The sequence below is a fragment of the Lithobates pipiens genome, unplaced genomic scaffold (assembly GCF_037356315.1).
Source record: "Lithobates pipiens isolate NorthernLeopardFrog02 unplaced genomic scaffold, aLitPip1_a1.2 Scaffold_8, whole genome shotgun sequence".
NCBI classification, from domain to species: Eukaryota; Metazoa; Chordata; class Amphibia; order Anura; family Ranidae; genus Lithobates; species Lithobates pipiens.
In genome coordinates, this window is record NW_027507903.1 from 578253389 (window position 1) to 578272517 (window position 19129).

The 19129-nt window shown below is 44.0% G+C and overlaps 1 protein-coding gene across 3 annotated transcripts in view; it reads right to left on the reverse strand.

Moving 5' to 3' along the window:
- Positions 1-2338: 2338 nt before the first annotated feature.
- Positions 2339-19129, reverse strand: part of SLC44A2 (solute carrier family 44 member 2 (CTL2 blood group)) — a 171554-nt gene continuing 154763 nt past the window's right edge. For 2 of the 3 annotated variants that reach the window (XM_077470237.1, XM_077470239.1), the window contains exons 18-22: positions 16169-16242; positions 15653-15723; positions 12778-12866; positions 7394-7478; positions 2339-6446 (exon numbers count right to left, since the gene is read on the reverse strand). In XM_077470237.1, coding sequence (XP_077326363.1) covers positions 6325-6446; positions 7394-7478; positions 12778-12866; positions 15653-15723; positions 16169-16242 — 441 coding nt within the window. In that variant the 3' untranslated portion in view covers positions 2339-6324. The remainder of the gene's footprint in view (positions 6447-7393; positions 7479-12777; positions 12867-15652; positions 15724-16168; positions 16243-19129) is intronic. The other variant, XM_077470238.1, reaches the window with a different exon arrangement.

Consider the following 19129-nt stretch of genomic DNA (forward strand, 5'->3'; position numbering starts at 1 on the left):
GGTGATCAGGTTCTGTGTGGAAGGGGGTCAGTCTGTACTGGGGGGGGGGGGGGAAATGGGCTAGGAGAATGGATTTAGGGGATAACTGTACTGTGGAGGATATGGGCTTGGGGGAGGGGGGGTCTGTGGCGTGTGTGCTGTGCATAGGGTAGTAGGCTCATGTTTTATGAATCATGCCCTTTTAAGCCACTCCCACTCACTGTAATATTACTTCAAATCCTTGGTGAAGGATTGGGAGGGGTTCAAAAAATAATCAAACCTGGGTTTCCATATGTCATAGGTACACCACTGCTAGACCACACACACACACACACACACACACACACACACACAACACACACACACACACACACACGTGTAAAAGGTCAGTAAACAGGTGACGCAGCTGCTGGAACTCCCGATCAGTGGCAACATCTGATGCAGTCACTGTTCACCTGACAATTTTTCAGAATAGAATTGTCTAGTCGATAAAGGCCTTTTCACAACTGCCACACAGTAAAACTGTCTGCTCAGCATGCAGACTGGCCTCCATTGTGTGCCAGCAGTTGGGGGAGGCCCAATGCCATATGGTGTTACTTTACTGAAAGGTCATGAGTTTTGCCACGTTGTACGCACTGTAACCAACCTCGAGGTTGGCGATAGATGCTGATCAGATGCAGAAAAATGCCAGTCTCCGGTATCGTGAATAAGCTCTAAATCAACTTTTGTCAAGCCGGGTGGTGCTTGAATTTTGGCTGATTCAGCACGAATTGGCTGAAATAAAAAAAGAGTCTATGGGGACATTAAATAGAAAATATATTTTGGCTGGAGGTCTCTTTGGTGGGTTATACTTTAGCTGGCACTGAACGCTGTACAGACAGGATGTGTATAAATAGTACACTATCAGCCTTTGTACCAGTACAGGCCATGTTATGTCACCAGCAGGACAATGGGGACATTGCTGTCCAACAGTCACATCTGGCTGGTAGTCAGTCACATGACAAAACTACACAAGAAACCAGGGAAACCTTGTTTACAGGCAGCTGTGATGTCACAGTGGAGTATGCGGTTTGTGATGAAAGTGTAGATAAACAGCACAGGCTCAGTATTACTGGCATACTGTATAATCTCCAACCCACTGCGCTGTCAAATTACTACAATATCAATATCAACTGCAAATTAAACAACCCTTAAAGGCATAGGCCACCTTTTGGAAATATGTAATAAATGCACTAATAATGGTAAAATAAAAAATGTGCATGTATTATTTTGCCTTCAGGCCTGTAGAGCATTGCGACCATAATTTGTGCATTATGGGTGCAATACACAGGCCCTTGCATTGCTTTCTCCCAGCCCCTGGTCTACATAGAGGGGTGGACCTTCTGTTATGAGCTGGAGGAAGCACTGGGCAGTGAGGTCATCGGCCGGCTGCAAGTCCCTCTGCTGTAGTGGCAGATGGTAATTGAAGTCTTCCCATTCATAGATCCCTGCGAACGGATGACATGGCCATGCAGGGAGAGCCTGCATAACCGTGCTAATTTCAAAAGCAAAGAGACGCATACTAAAATTTGAATAAGCCTATATACACTCACTGGCCACTATTAGGTACATCTGTTCAATTGCTTGGCAACACAAATTGCTAATCAGCCAATCACATGGCAGTAACTCAATGCATTTAGGCATGTAGACGTGGCGACACCGACTTGCTGAAGTTCAGAGCATCAAAATTGGGAAGAAAGGGAATTGAAAGGACTTTGAACGTGGCATGTTTGTTGGTGCCAGATGGGCTGGTCTGAGCGTTTCAAAAACTGCTGATCTACTGGCATTTTCATACACAACCATCTCTAGGATTTACAGAGAATGGTCTGGGAAAATATCCAATGAGTGGCAGTTGTGTGGGCGAAAATGCCTGGTTAATGTCAGAAGAGAATGGGCAGACTGGTTTGAGATGATGGAAAGGCAACAGTAACACAAATAACCACTCGTTACCACCAAGGTATGCAGAATACCATCTCCGAAAGCACAACACATTAAACCTAGAAGCATATGGGCCACAGCAGCAGAAGACCACACCGGGTGCCACATCTGTCAGCTAAGAACAGGAAACGGAGGCTAAAATCACCAAAATTGGACAATAGAAGATTGGAAAAAGGTTGAATGGTCTGAGGAGTCTAGATTTCAGCTGCGACATTCAGATGGTAGGGTCAGAATCTGGGGTAAACAACATGATACAAGGCAGGATGAATCCATGATTTAAACGGTTCAGGCTGGTGGTGATGGTCTAATGGTGTGGGGCATATTTTCTTGGCACACTTTGGGCCCAGAATACATATACATTATACAAAGAACAAGCAGCCAATACAAAAAAAACAAAACTTTTTATTGTTTGAACATATAACCATACATTTTAGAGGGCAAATTTGTACAAACTGTAAAGATGCCATTACATTTGGTATCAGTAAACTTTGCGGACTGTAACATATTTATACATACAAAAACCACACGCTGCTCATGCAATTATTAATATATATATATATATAAAAAAAACAAGAACATTTAAAATGGACAATCCAGTTAAAGTTGCATATAAATATATCTTTGATTTGAACGCTTGGTTGGTGCCAAGCTATGGGGGGGCCTTTAGTGCCAGGGTGTTGGTATAAAAGATGACTGCCATTGCACTGCATCATGGGAAGAGAGTTTAGCACTTCTACAAGGTACATGACCAAGTTGGTTTACACATCTAGGAGTGAGGGGGAGATTTACTATGACTGGTGCAGCTCTACATATTAACCAATCAGCTTCTAGGTTTAATTGCCAAAGTTTAACTGAACAAGCTGAAGTTAGAAGCTGATTGGTTACTATGCAGAGCTGCTCCAGATTTTGTGTGCACCAGTTTTAGTAAATCTCCCATATGTAAACTAGCTTTGGGCTTGTGTTTCTGATGAGTTTTGAATTCCCATGGACTTGCAAAACCCAATAGATATTAACAAACACCTGTTGACATAGGGCCTAACACTCCTCACATCAGAAACAACATATATTTGGTATAGCTCAACAATAAAACTTTATAGAACATAGCCACTATAATGGGCACACATGGTAACAGAAGAGTAACGCACATATAGACCCCAATTTATCAGACTGCGATGTGTTATCCAATACTAAAGCATGGTAAAATGACAGAGTATTACACGAGAGGTCATTTTAGCGTGCCTTAGCACACTTTAAGATTATCGTTGCAACCTTGTCCCTTTAAAACCGAACACATATTAATTACACAGGTTCTGTGGCCGATTACGGTGGTAATTAAACTCACTTGGTGCCTTATCTGTATTAAAGGAGTTGTAAACCCTCATGGTTTTTCACCTTAATGATTTGAGGTGCAAAACCTTCTGTAGTGCTGCAGCCTCCCAGTTTTACTTACCTGAATGCTGTCATCCTCTGGCTGGGAATCAGCATACTATCTCTAGCTGGTGTCTCGGGTCCTGATTGGATAGATTGATAGCAGCGCAGCCATTGGCTCCCGCTGCTGCCAATCAAATCCAATGACGTGGGGCCGAGTCCTGCATTCTGTGTGAATGGACACAGATGCAGGACTCGGGAGCGCGCCCGCATGGGTGTCCACCTTAGGAGAGCCTTCTCCAATGCGGACACTCGATGCGGGGAGGAGCCATCAGCGCCGCTGAGGGACCCCAGAAGAGGAGGAGGTAAATATGACATATTTGTTATTTAAAAAAATAAATAATAATAATTAGGGTTTACAATCCCTTTAAATTAGCCTCAGAACTTGTGCAATTAATATACGTTTGGGTTTAAAGGGATGAGGTGGCAACCCTATTTAAGATACCCCAAGTGCTGCTTTAAGCTTGATTAATTAGGGCACCAATTTGTATACATACTCCCACTGAAAACCAAAACTTTTTACTCCTGCAACCTTGCAGGTGTCAAAGATTGTCTTTTACGCTCTTAAACGCAAAGGCATTTGTCAAGCTTCACCTGTAAAGGCTAGACTGTATTGATCCTTTACAAGCAAACTAGGGAGTTCCTGTAGCCACACATCCATCTTGTCCCTAGGGTCTGTGTAAAAGTGGCAACTTTTGTTGGAAGTACACATAGCCTTTGACAACAAGTTTGCGGATTAGGCGACACTTTGCTGCAAGCCTTTTTTCAGTGACTGTATCAAAGCCAGGGACAGCCAGGCAACTAGCATTATCAATGTGGATCAGTCATGGCAACCTGTATAATTTTTTTTAGAACAGATTCCATTACTTCCAGTCTGAGACTGCTAAATACGGGTAATATCTGGAGAGCTTTGAACAAGAGAGTGATAATGCTGCTTTAACCCTGCTAAAGCGTGTGTAAATCTACAGCCAACACTCATTAAGATTTGCGTTTGGTACTACCAGGCTTGAGTAAAAAGGGCGCTTCTAAATGGAATGCCAGGCAAACGGCTAAATACACTGCTGCCCTACACTTCTATGAATGGTTTTAGCTGTCTAAGGATTTGTAATTTTGTTCAGCCAGTCTTGGGTTTTACACAAGAGACGCAGAAATGAAGCTCAGACAAACTTTTGCAATACACAAGACCGGCTGAATAGAATTACCAATCTTTTGGCAAGTAAAGATAGATTGCTCTTTATACTAGCTACATGCAAACCAGGACTCACATATACCTATATGTTTAGAGCTCTTATGGGCCTGACACCTAGAGGAGGGAATCAAAAAGGTAACCAATGGGACATCTTCACTAATGTGTGACTCCCCATCTACTTTTCTACCAGTAGGTTACAATTATTTGGCATCAAGCTTGGAAACACCAATTCTGCATAAACTGGTCATCACCTTACACATATTAAGATTGGATCAATCTATAAAACACAGCTTTTATTATCTACGCTACTCTTTAAAGTGACCATCAGCGACGTCAGTGAATTTTCCCTAAAAGGACACCTGTACAAGGAAAACTACGAGGGCAACTATTGCCCACTTCCTGCTAAGGCCGGCCATAGACTGTTTAAATCTCAGCCGGTTTAGCAGGAACCAGACAAAATTCAAACCGTGTATGGGCAAGGCTGAATCTACCAAGTTGATTGATCGATCAAGTTGGCTACCACCAGCCTGACAGATTTTACTTGCAATTATCGCTAGCAGCTGCTATAGCCACTAGCAATGATCACTGTCTTCTCCCAGCAGGGATGGCTTCTCCTGCTGGGAGAATACAATGCCTTGACAGGTGAAATTCCCCTGTCAGCACTGTGTTCATGGGGGAATTGTGTAAATATCTTTCCTGCAACCCGTGGTTGCAGGAAATAAATTCACACCATCTATGGCCTGCCACGAATACTAGTTGCTTGGTCATCTCTGGTTCAGCAGAGTCACGGACCTGGGGCAGGCATGCAGGTTAGAATGTCAAAATGAAATCGGAAATCCTGATCTGCATACCTGTTCCGAGTCACTGACTGAGCAGGCATTGAAGCCTCTGGTTCAGCAAGACAGCTAGGGAATCAGCTTTTTCAGAAAAGGTCTGCAGTGACAGCTTTCATTGCCGTCTCAGCATAGGTTTCCTTTAAAGCAAATCTTTGGTGATCAACTCATAAAAACACATGTTCAGCAAAACTGTTCCAAAGCAGTAGGAACTAACCAATCAAACTCTAGTATTCATTCTCCGAACCCTAGTAGGAAAATAACTGCTGAACTCTGGACAACAAACAGATTTAACTTGACGGAGGCCTAAAGGGTACAGTACATATCTGGCTTTGAATTCAGGGATTGTCAGATGGGCATTACAAAAAGGCATTGAACGCTGAAGGTCATTTGTCAGTCTGGCCTTTGTTCTTCTTGTTCAATAGTTTTTGCAGGTTGGGAGACATGAAAAAGGGTTTTTCGGTCGAGCCGTCGTTGCGCTCCAGATCTTCCACTGCGCAGGAGGGAATTGGAACAAGTGAGCAGCATGGCATAATCAGGTTAGAAAGAAAAGGAAAAGAGGATTTGACAGAGATACAAAGAGCGCTAGGTTCAATGGGAACGTAGGTCATGCAAGAGTTAAAACAAGGCACTGGGTGTCTGTAGAATACATATATAATGTGTTTTATATGCATATGAAGCAAGGTAGACAGGTTAACCCTTAAATTTCAAGAGGTTTCAGAAGACCTCCGACATATATAAGGCCACAGTCCGTTGCACACCGATGGGTGTGCGGCCATCTCAAAGTGCCCTGTTCTCAAAACACAGCTCTCTCTGCTAGGTACAGCAGAGGGATTAGTAGTCAAAGAAGATATAGATGTTACTGGAACCCGTGTCGTTTTCAGCACTCAAGGGAAAGTCTGGTCACCCTCGGACCCATCAGCTTTGGCTTTCGCTGGGTTTTAGCAGTTCTGCATCTTTTTTGAGCAGAATTTGGCTGAGTTCCGGGGACATGTAGTATGGCCGCTCCAGGGAGCCATCGTTCCTCTCCAAGTCTTCACCTTGTTGTGTGTAGCACCATCATCAAGTATTGGCAAAATAGAGAAAGAGAGAAAAAAAGAAGAGACACGGGGAAGGGTAGCAGACATGTTGGAGTGGTGAATGATGTGGAGTGATGAACCATGCGTAGTGATGTTCCGTGCGGACAGGGTAATGACAAGCAGGAAATTAAGAAAAAAAAAAAAAGCAAGGAAGAAGGTAAAGGAGAGTGGGGCAAGGTCAAATAAGACCAGCAATATGAGGGTTGCAAAGTGCAATGCAGACCAGTTATAGGGGGTGGGTGGGTGGAAGGCAAGCCAGGAAAGTAAAGGGCATGGCAGGAAAAGGCAAGGTGGACCAATGAGGATGGTGAACAGCAAGCAGGGTGAAGGACAATGACGGAAGAGTCAAAGGGAGTGTGGGCACAGCAGGGGAGGTAGAAAATACCAAGCAGGAGTTTGGGATTAGATAGAAGTGGAAAAAAATGGAAGAAAGAAAACATGATTAGTACAGGGCAGGATAAGTCCTCCCACTCCGAGACAACCCATTCCTTCAATTATGCCTCTCCATGTAGCACTTAATGAAATCTATGTGGAAGACCTTCTAAGACCAAGTATGTACAGTCCTGCACAGGTAACCGCACATACATCCATTGATGCGCACTCAGTAGAAGGCACTTATCCACTCTTGTGTGCTGTACACCCCCTGTGACTGAAGGTTATCAATAGCTAAGGGGCCCACAACCAAAAGGACAGAAGCCAGCCAGACACCAACTTCGAATATCTCGTCGAGATGGCCATTTTCAAGTGCAACATGGAGGAGTCTAGTAACTTGGGGCAGGGCTGTCCATGGAGATAACCCAATTAAGCGGTAGACAGAAAAGTGTTAGACTGCAAGCTTATAGGGCCCCATTTCCCACATCCAACCCTCTTATGTTTTAGAAGAGAACCACACAGACCAAAATACTTACAGAAACACAAGAACAGCGTGTCCACGCACATGCCATACACACTAAAGAATCCGTGTGCGATCAGATAAGAGCCAACAATCACTGTCTGTAGAAGGAGAGAAAAACGTCTCATTACCAGCCACACGACATGTAAGCATTTAATAATAATTGATAATTTCTATCTACAGTTTCTACCCAAGGTATTACCTATTGATTACCTATTGTTCTGTACCTTTCAATATAAAAATAAATGTATAAAATTTGCTGCTTTATCATTTTTGGGTAAGGTTTGCAGAGCATTACAGTTCAATGATATGAATGTACCACTATCAAAAGGTGAAATTCAGACAAACTGCTAAATTGTTGATACTGATATCAATTCATGGTTTTACCTGCAAAGGGATTTGTATTTCTGTCCTATCATTCTTAAAACGTATATAGGCTTACTGGACAGCAGATTCCGATTGGTGATCTACTGTAGTTAACCAAAACAGCTTGGTAACCTCTGTCCATTCCTATAACTGGACAGAAAAGGCACAGTAGCTCAGTTTTGAGTCTTTCCTCCTCTAACTCTGATCTCACCTACTGGCAGAATGTTCCTTGCCTGCCCTTGAGAACTACTATACAAATTAATAGCCTCTAGTGTTGCCCCTCCCAGTAAAAGATACTCATACCGAAATGCATTAAAAAAAAGTGCAAAACATACACTGCCTTGAAAAAGTATTTATACCCCTTGAAATTTTCCACAATTTGTCATGTTGCAACCAAAAACTTAAATGTATTTTATTTGGAATTTATGTTATAGATCAAACGCAAAGTGGCACAAAATTGCGAAAGGAAAGGAAGAAGATAAATGTTTTTCAATTTTTTTTTAGAAACAAATAAATTATGTGAAAAGTGTGGCGTGCATTTGTATTCAGCCCCCGGAGTCAAAGCTTTGTAGAATCATCTTTTTCTGCAATTACAGTTGCAAGTTTTTTTGGGGATGTCTCTACCAGCTTTGCACATCTAGAGTGAAATTTTTGCCCATTTTTCTTTGCAAAATAGCTCAAGCTCTGTCAGATTGGATGGAGAACGTTTGCAAACAGCAATTTTCAAGTCTTGCCACAGATTCTCATTTGGATTTAGGTCTGGATTTTGACTGGGCCATTCTAACATATGAATATGCTTTGATCTAAACCATTTCATTGTAGCTCAGGCTGTATGCTTAGTTAGTTGTCCTGCTGGAAGGTGAACCTCTGCCCCAGTCTCAGGTCTTTTGCAGACTCTTAACAGGTTTTCTTCTAAGATTGCCCTGTATTTGGCTCCATCCATCTTCCCATCAACTCTGACCGGCTTCCCTGTCCCTGTGGAAGAAAAGCATCCCCACAATATAATGCTGCCACCAAGTTTCACAGTGGGGATGGAGTGTTCAGGGTGATGTGCAGTCAGTTTTTCGCCACACACAGTGTTTTGCTTTTAGGCCAAAAAGTTCAATTTTGGTCTCATCTGATCAGAGCACCTTCTTCTACATGCTTGCTGTGTCCCCCACATGGCTTCTCAAAAACTGCAAACGGGCTTCTTATGGCTTTCTTCTTGCCACCCTTCCATTAAGGCCAGATTTGTGGAGTGCACGACTTAAAGCCCGTACTCGCGATACAAAAATCGGAAGTAAAATTTTGTCGGACGAACAATCTGCAGATTTTTGGATCGTTAGTATGGTGCTTTCGACAGCAGATTCCAGTTTTTCGTCCGATAAAAGCTGGATGTACAGGCTATAAATGTTTTGTCGTATGTGAACTCTACGTCAGATTTTCATTAAATTTGTACGGTTTTCGTACGAAAAAAAATCATAAGAGCAAGACTACGCATGCTCAGAAACGAAAGAATACATACAAAACTATTCAACATATTATGTCACTTCTAAAATTATATTCTGTCGTATGAGAATTTTCATATGGTGAGTAACCTCTTCCCTTTCGACATGAGACTAGCATGCAACAAAGAACAGACGAACGGTCGTCCGAAAATCTGATTGTGTGTATGAGGCTTTATAGCTATCCTGTGGACAGATTCTCTCCCCTGAGCTGTGGATCTCTGCAGCTCCTCCAAAGTTACCATGGGCTTCTTGGCCGTGTCTCTGATTAATGCTCTCCTTGCCCAGCCTGTCAGTTTAGGTGGACGGCCATGTCTTGGTAGGTTTGCAGCTGTGCCATACTCTTTCCATTTGGGATGATGGATTGAACAGTGCTCCGTGAGAGGTTCAAAGCTTGAGATATTTTTTTTTTTACAACCTGCATTATACTTCTTCACAACTTTACCCCTGACATGTCTGGCGTGTTCCTTGGCCTTGATGTTGCTGTTTGTGCACTAAGGTTCTCTAACACACCTCTGTGGGCTTCACAGAACAGCTGTATTTATACCAACATTAAAATTACACACAGGTGGACTCTATTTACTAATTAGGGGACTTCTGAAGGCAATTGGTTCCACTAGATTTTAGTTAGCTGTATCGGAGTAAAGGGGGCTAAATACAAATACACGCCACACTTTTCAGATATTTGTAAAAAAAAAAAAAAATGAAAACCAATCATTATTTGCCTTCCACTTCACAATTATGTGCCACTGTCAGGGTTGGGCTCAGCCCTTCCTTCTCTGAGCTGGCCTCTCAGCTGTCGGCTAATTGCCAACTCCTATCTCTCCACAGTTACTCAGCTGTTGATGATAACCTGCTTGCCAGTCCTGCCTACTTAAGCCATCCAGTCCAGAGGCTCTCTGCCTTCGCCTTGGTCAACATCACAGACACCATCTCCTGCAATCCCATTCAAGACTTGCTTTGCTGACATCCCTTCTGGCTCCAGATCCTGCTTGCTGTTCCATACGTTACGGTTACTGAACTTTGGCTATGTTTTGATTATGTTTGTTCTTTTTCCTTTTATTATTAAACAAGTGTGATTTAACTGTACTTCTGTCTCTCTCTGATTTCATGGTTTCTGAGAGCCACTTTGTGTTGGTCTATCACATAAAATCCCAATAAAATACATTAAAATTTTTGTAACATGACCAAATGTGGAAAACTTAAGGGGTGTGAATACTTTTTCAAGGCACTGTACTCTTGGACTAAAGTGAACTTGCCTTTCTTCTTAAAGCAGAAATAACCCCTCCTACCTTTTACAGCCAAGGAAGCGGTCATCTTGGCCTTTGTTTGAGCGGCAATTGCCAGTTGCAACCTCAGTTTTTATATTTTACCAAAAAATTGGGTAATTTATTGCATTTTCGTGCCCCCAAAATTAACTTTTAATGTGCGTTTTTTATTGATTTTTTTGCTTCCTAGACCATCTATGCAGGAATATCGTGCGACATAAAAAAATAAAAATAAAATCGGAACTACCATTATTTTATTCTCCAAGGTGCCTGCCTTCAGAAAAGATATAAATGTTAGGGGGTTTTATGTAATCTTCAGGCCTAAAATTATTTTTTTAACCAGTTCCCGACCGGCGCGCGCCGATGTACGTCGGCAGAATGGCACGGGCAGGCATATTGGCGTACAGGTATGTCCATTTTTAAATGCCGCCCTGCCATTGCGTGCGCGCCGCCGGCGGCGCACTCGCATGCCGGTCAGGACCCCCGTGAGTCCGGTCGCGGGTCCTGCGGACTCTATCGCCGCGGGGATTCCTGCGATCGTCTCACGGTACAGCTGAACGGGGAGATGCTGCCTAGCAACAAGTGACGCTGATCTCTGCTCCATGTGATTGGAGCAGAGATCAGTGTTCACTAACACAAAGCCCAGCCCCCCACAGTTAGTAACACGTCCCTAGGAACACTTAACCCCTACACTGCCACCCCCTGGTTAACCCCTTCACTGCGAGTGTCATTTACACAGGAATCAATGCATTTGTATAGAATTGATTGCTGTATAAATGACAATGGTCCCAAAAATGTGTCAAAAATGTCCAATGTGTCCGCCACAATGTCACAGTCACAATAAAAATCAATCAAATCAAAAAAAATGCCATAAAACTATCCCCTATTTTGTAAATGCTAAAACTTTTGCGCAAACCAATCAATAAATCGCTTTTTTTTTACCAAAAATATGTAGAAGAATATGTATCGGCCTAAACTGAGGGAAAAAAATGTTTTTTTTTTAAATATATTTTTGGGGGATATTTATTATAACAAAAAGTAAAAAATGATGCGTTTTTTTTCTAAATTGACACTCTATTTTTGTTTATAGCGCAAAAAATAAAAACTGCAGGGGTGATCAAATACCACCAAAAGAACGCTCTATTTGTGGGGAAAAAAAAAAGGACGTCAATTTTGTTTGGGAGCCACGTAGCGCGACCGTGCAATTGTCAGTTATATTTCAATAATTTTTATTGAAGGTAGAAGTAATACAGGAAACAAAAAACAAAAATAAGTAAAGCAAAAGAGAAATACAGCGCTGACATTGCATGTAGTAGCCTTCTAGTCCACAGTAGATGCATTCAATAACCAACAAATTGTAGGATTGAATATAACACTAAGACATAACAATAGATATAGAAAATATCAGGCCTCAGGGACTAGCCTCAATCCAGACACCCCAAATGGGATCTCACTGTGTCCAGGGTTGAGGACAATCTCCTATCAACATGTATGTATGAAAATAGTAGTAAGAGTTATCCCTGAGGTTGTTACTAAACCGGTCAAATCACATAAAACTGACTTTAAGAAGAAACAAATAATATATCCAATCTTCCAGAATGAAGCAAACATAACATCACATATCAATTATCATAAGTACGCCCGGATGCAGGTAAGCATAAAGCATAGGAAGCTATGGGCTTTGTAAAGAAGGAGAATACAAAGATAAGTAAAGAAAAAGGTAAAAACAAAACACACGAAGGGGAGGGGAAAAAAAAAAAAGAAAAAGGGGGGGGGGGACTTGTCTTCCCTCCACTTACCCCATCCCTCTCTCCCCCCCCCCCCCCTCCATCAAGGGGGGGGGGAGAGGTCCAGGGAGATGGTAGAACAAGGGTAGAAAGAACGGGTAGGGAAGCCTTATCATGTTATAGTTTTCAGCAATTGTCAGTTAAAGCGACGCAGTGCCGAATTGCAAAAAGTGGTCTGGTCTTAAGCCAGCAAAATGGTCCGGTCTGACAGTGGTTAAACATATGAAAAAAAAAACCCCTGCAAAAACAGCTCTGGCAGCGAAAGGGTTAAAAGAGAAGTTCACCTTTGGGTACATGTTAAATCTGTAAGATACGTTAGTTAAAAAAAAAAAAATGGCTCTGAACTTTTTTTTTTTTTGTCAAGCCCTGTATTACATTACATTGCATTGCTTGTAGCGATCGCGGTGTTCCATTATTTAAAACCACAACTACCGTTTTTCTCTAAAGTACAAAAATAGATTCTGTTGACTAGTTTAGATTCCATACGGCACTCACCAAGATAGGCACCCAGTAGTAATTAAGAGCAGGAGCCGTGTCTTGCACAATCCGGATTCTATGAGTGAAGAAAAAGAAGGCAAGGATCCCTGAAAGGAAAAATTAGAAAAATCATTTTAATATTTGTGAATAGATGAACAGAAAATGGAGGTTAATGGACCTTTAAAGCATGCGATTGTGATGAATGTGTCGGCGAAAGGTAAAATCATATATTAGTATAAAGGGCCTGTGTTGATGGTGTTCCATTATTTTTCGATAGAACAGACCTTATCGGTGAAAAGGGAGATTCAACAGGAAGCAAAGCCTGCTGATGTAATGAGAAAATACATCCGCCTCCACGTACTCAGAATTACAAACTGTGCATTAAAAAAATGACACTTAACAATATGGACCTGTAGCACCTAAACTTTGTTCTCGTTAGAACAGGGTTCCCTATACACATTAATTGGAATGCAAAAGCAGGTTCACGCAGCTTAGGTGATTAAAAGTAGGAGGAGAAATAGAAAAAAGTAGGCACACCAACCTTGTGCATTATCCTTTAATGCATTTTATTAAAAAAGTAAATAAAAAACTACTTACAAACATGTGGAAGAAAACCGCAATATAAAAAGCCTTCAGATGATGGCCATCGGTCTGACGACAACAGACTACAGATGGTAGTGGAGAGGATTATAAGGGCCACTGTCGGCTGACGCGTTTCGAAGGAATACCTTCTTCCTCAGAGCCCAGCAGTGATATTTCTTCTTCAGTTTCTTATATATACACACATATATGAGAGAGTGTGCACCAATGAGGCACCCCCCAGAGGGATCCCTGAGCCCCTTCGGAAGGTGCCCAATTGGTGCACTCTCTCATATGTGTGTGTATATATAAGAAACTGAAGGAGATATCACTGCTGGGCTCTGTGGAAGAAGTTATTCCTTCGAAACGTGTCAGCCGGCAGTGTTCCTTATAATCCAATCTATAATCTAGACTAAAGTCTAGTACACATGGGCTGAATGTCGGGCGACATCTGGCTTCTGTTGGACCGGCTTCCATACACACGGGCCGAATGACGGCTGATTTTTATTGAACCAGCCACCATTCTGCCCATGTGTATGGCATCCGGACGAGCATGCTGGTAAACTACCAGCTGATCAGGGGTGTTACGGTGGGGGGCGGTCCCCCTGTCAGAGCATAATAGAACTGCAGTGGAGATCACTGTACTAACATTGGATTGATAGTACAGTGGCTCCGACCAGAGCAGTCAGTTTTATTTCCCTTCAACCTGCTGGGTTGGTGTGTACCAGGCTTAAGGGCCAGTCCACCTTAATACATGCATGTTAGCAATCACTTGTTGGATTATTATTGTAGCAAGGTCCCAGGCCTCCTTCAATCTGATGATAACCTCCAGGGCCAGAAATAGCTGACATCCTTCTGTATGTGGTGAGTTGTGAGGCATAGTGAGTGCAAATGGATAAAGTTATTGGGTGCCAGACACTTCTTAAATGCAAAAGAGATTTTTTTTTCTCATACAAATTTTATGGGGGAAAGAGTTTGGGCCTGGACACCCTTGAGTAGTTACAAGTTCAATTACCAGACTCCAAAACTTCAATAGGAGGAGGACAGCCGCACAGGGACGCCACATCTGCACATGCAGGAATGCTGTCTCCTATGGTTCCTAACACAAAGCTTAACAGTTCTTTCACCTTCAATACAACTTCTCCTTGTAGTTCTTCAGCACACTGAGCTCCCAGTTTCTCACTAGACTAGATGATTCACTGCCAGTGAATGCCTTAAGCGCCTCCAATTTTCACAGTGGTATCTTTCTCAAGCATCACCCCTCTCTGCTGGGTCCCTAGCATGGCACTCCAGATACTCCTCAAGCTTCACTCCACTGGCCTGCTTGGTCCCTGACTTGACACACAAGGCTGCTCTGCAAGCGTCACCTCTGCTGGTTGGGTCCCTGACTTGATCACTGCCTGAAGTTTCCCTATTCTCCACCATCCCCGGTTGGTGAGAATGCTGTTCCGGTACTTGCTTCAGTTACTCACTGTGGTCCCTGGTAACAAGGCGATTGGACCCTTAGTGGCAACAGCTTCCCTTCTACCTCCAACCACTGACAGGTTCTCTGACCGGCAGAACCGTCATTTCTGGATGGACTGCAAGCCGCAATCCCAACCCTGCTCTCTTGCTTTTGGATAGGCCCTCAGACAGCCTAGCAGCCAGACACCCCTGGGATAGGCCCAATCTCTGGCCTAGCAGCCTGGGGCACACGACACACATCCACCCAGACAGCTGTCCAGGTGGCACAGAACCCTGATCACCTGACCACCCAAATATATAGGCTCTCCCAGCAGGCCAAGGGATCAAAAAAACAAAACAAAAAAAAAAAAAAACAACCTTACCATTGGCTGAAATACCTCATATACCCATAACCTGACCTTGCGTTTCCCTTCTCGTATCTAATACCACCAAGTACCTGGCCACCTAGTGGTAGAAGAGAAATGTGCAACAAGGCCAAACTTGGGGAGAAAGCAATAGATCTCTAACAACCAACCAGGATAACTACTCCTGACAAGTAAATTTGTGAGGAGCACCCCTGCCTAAACTCGAGGGTGCTACATTATATTTTCTGGAGACTCCAGTGGTGAGATCTCCTCACCTGAAATCTCAGCTACATCCAATTGCTCTGTGCATAACAAAGTCATATTGTCATGGGAATCCAATGGTTTCTCCATAGGACACCTTTTCTATTGCCTTGTGGAAAGGACAGAAAAAATGACAGAAGGGAATTCAGGATTTCTTTCAGAGTGCTTGAGAAATATAAGATAGCAGCCAATACAAATTCTGAATGGGTTTGGACTTCAAATATAAAATCACACATTCTACTTACCAACACAGCCAACTACCAGCAATTTTCCCAGGAACAGAAGGAAGTCTGTAACTTTATCAAGGACGGCAACACTGGAAAGAGAGTGAATGATAAGTGCTACAAAGAGAGGGCAGGACAAATATAGAGAGGAGAGAGATGAAAAGGGAAAAAATAAATAAAAAAATAAAATAAAAGAGGGAAAAAGGGAAAGGGGAAAGGGGGAAAGGGGAAAAAAGGGAAAGGGGGAAAAAAGGGAAAGGGGGAAAGGTGCATTTCCTATAGAAAACAGATTTGTAGTTTGTTAGGTGTAACCGATTAGCTGCTCTAGGTAACACATATTCATTGTACTCAGGTTTTCATTACAAGGCCACAGAGAAGAATATTACAGAAGTCAGCCTTGAGTGCAAGTCTTATTTATATGGTCAAATTCAACAAGGAACCAATCGAGCACTGGCTATCTGGATAATGAACATATCTGTGTTTTATCATTTGCTGACGGATGATTTTCAATATGTAATAAAGAAACCACAAACTTACCGGATGATGTTTCTCATTAGCAGGAAGAAGGCATTTTTGGCAGATGTGCAGAAGTTGGTTCCGTATATGGCTATCTATAAGAGGTAAGACATTTAATTCTCAAAGGCAAACACAGGGTTGTGGCTAAACACTTCTGTGACTCAGGAAAAACAAAGCAAGAGCTCCATGACCTGTTCTATTTAATTAAGGAAACCTGTCATGAAAGATAGAGGTGGGCTGCCAATACTGATCTCCTGAAAATACTAGCTGCTTGGCTGTCTCCCTTGCTTTTGGAGTAGCTGATCTGGGAGTCAAGATATGTACAAAGCCATGCGAGCAACTACAGATGCATCTCATAAAATTACAATATCATCAAAAAGTTCATTTATTTCAGTAATTCAATTGAAAAAGTGAAACTCGTATACATTTCAAGCATTTCTTTCTTTTTATTTTGAAGATTATGGCTAATGCCACGTACACACGTAGCGGACTATCCGGCGGACTTAGTCTGGCGGACTTTCCGAACGGGCTACTTGCCCACACACGGCACTTTTTCAGCGGACTAATACGGCGTACTAAGTCCGCCGGACTATCCGCCGTACTTTTGAAATGAACGGACTCGCCCACACACGTGGAGGAAAGTCCGCTCATTTTGAGCGCGTCTCCAGGTAGGCGGGGCCCGCGAAGGAGACGTCGCTGGCCCCGCCACCTGGTATGGATTTAAAGGGGAACCCCAACGCCGAAAAAAATATAAAAATAATCGTCGTGGGAGTCCCCCCCAGGTCCACATCAGACCCTTGTCCGAGCACGCTACCCGGCCGGCCAGGAAAGGGGGGGGCCACGTGCCCTCAACATGGGGGGGGTGCCTTGGGGAGGGGGGGGTGTGCGCGGCCCCCCCAACCCAAAGCACCTTGTCCCCATGTTGATGAGGACAAGGGCCTCTTCCCGACAACCCTAGCCGTTGGTTGTCGGGGTCTGCGGGCGGGGGGCTTTTTGGAATCCGGGGGCCCCCGGATACCGGCCCCCCACCCTATGTGAATGAGTATGGGGTACAATGTATCCCAAAGCATCCTCTGGGACTGTCACACCATAATGGGTGGGGACATTATCCGGTGATGTCCCTATATAAGTCGCCGCACGTCGCGTCGGTGCCATTGTGAGCGGAGGATGGGACGAGGCAACATCTCCAGAAGAGAAGAACAGAAGGTGGTGACACCGGCGACAGAAGACCGGGCCACCGCCTGTAAAAGAGCTGGAAGAAGGCGCGGTGGCCCGGCAAGAAGAACCGAAGAGGGGGACAAGACCCCCGAAGTCGGAAGAAGAGGGCGGTGGCGAAGAAGAAAGCCAGGCTCCTCCGCTAGTAAAAGAGCTAGCAGAAGATAGTGGAGGAGTCCGGCGAGAAGACCCCTGAAGACGGAAGACCCCCGGAGCTGTGCAATAAACTATTTTAACCCTTGTGTGTTGTGTTTTTTTTTTTTACTTTTTTTTTTTTTACAGGTGAATGGGTAGGGGTACATTGTACCCCATACTCATTCACATAGGGTGGGGGGCCGGTATCCGGGGGCCCCCTTGTTAAAGGGGGCTCCCGGATTCCGATAAGCCCCCGCTCGCAGACCCCGACAACCAACGGCCAGGGTTGTCGGGAAGAGGCCCTTGTCCTCATCAACATGGGGACAAGGTGCTTTGGGGTGGGGGGGCCGCGCGCCCCCCCCCTTCCCCAAGCCATCCCCCCATGTTGAGGGCACGCGGCCTGGTACGGCTCAGGAGGGGGGGGGGGCACTCGCCGGGTAGCGTGTTCAGACAAGGGTCTGATGTGCACCTGGGGGGGGACCCCACGCCGATTTTATTCAGCGTTGGGGTTCCCCTTTAAGTCAATACCAGGTGGCGGGGCCAGCGACGCATCCTTCGCAGGCCCCGCCTACCTGGAGACGTGCTCAAAATGAGCAGACTTTTCTCCGGGTGGGAAAAGTCAGTTCATTTCAAAAGTACGGCGGACTGGCACACGCCCGGCCGGATTGTCCGCCGAAATGCAAGTCCGGCGGGAAGATTGGAGTGCAAAGCTACTACTACTTTCTAAGTCTGCCGTACTTTCGGGTCAAAAAAGTCCGCCGGAGGCTACACACGGGGGGATTGTCCGGCGGACTTGAGTTTGCCGGACTTTTCCACCCGATTGTTTGATCGTGTGTACCCGGCATTACAGTTAGTAAAACCCTCAAATTCAGTATCTTAGAACATTAAAATATTACATAAGACCAATAAAATAAAAAGGATTTTTAATACAGAAATGTTGGCTTACTGAAAAGTATGTCCATGTATAGTATAGTATGCACTCAATACTTGGTCAGGGCTCCTATAGCATGAATGACTGCATCAATTCAGCGTGGCATGGATTCAATCAGCCTATGACACTGCTAAGGTGTTAAGGAAGCCCAGGCTGCTTTGACAGTGGCCTTCAGCTTGTCTGCATTGTTGGGTCTGGTGTATCATCTTCCTCTTGACAATACCCCACAGATTCTCTATGGGGTTTAGGTCAGGCGAATTTGCTGGCCAATGAAGCACAGTGATACATTACCTTGATCATTAAACCAGGTATTGCTACTTTTGGCAGTGATGGCAGGTGCCAAGTCCTGCTGGAAAATGAAATCAGCATCTCCATAAAGCTGCTTAGCAGAGGGAAGCGTGAAGTGCTCTAAAATTTCCTAGTAGAGGGCTGCGCTGACTTTGGACTTGATAAAACACATGGACCAACACCAGTAGATGACATGGCTCCCCAAATCATCATGGACCGTAGAAAATGCTGCATTTCATTTGAAAATCAAGGACCCAGAGTCTGAAGGAAGAGTGGAGAGGCACAGAATCCAAGTTGCATGAGGTACAAGGTGAAGTTTCCACAGTCAGCGATTTGGGGAGCCATGTCATCCGCTGGTGTTGGTGAACTGTGTTTTGCCAAGTCTAAAGCCAGCGCAGCCCTCTACATGGAAA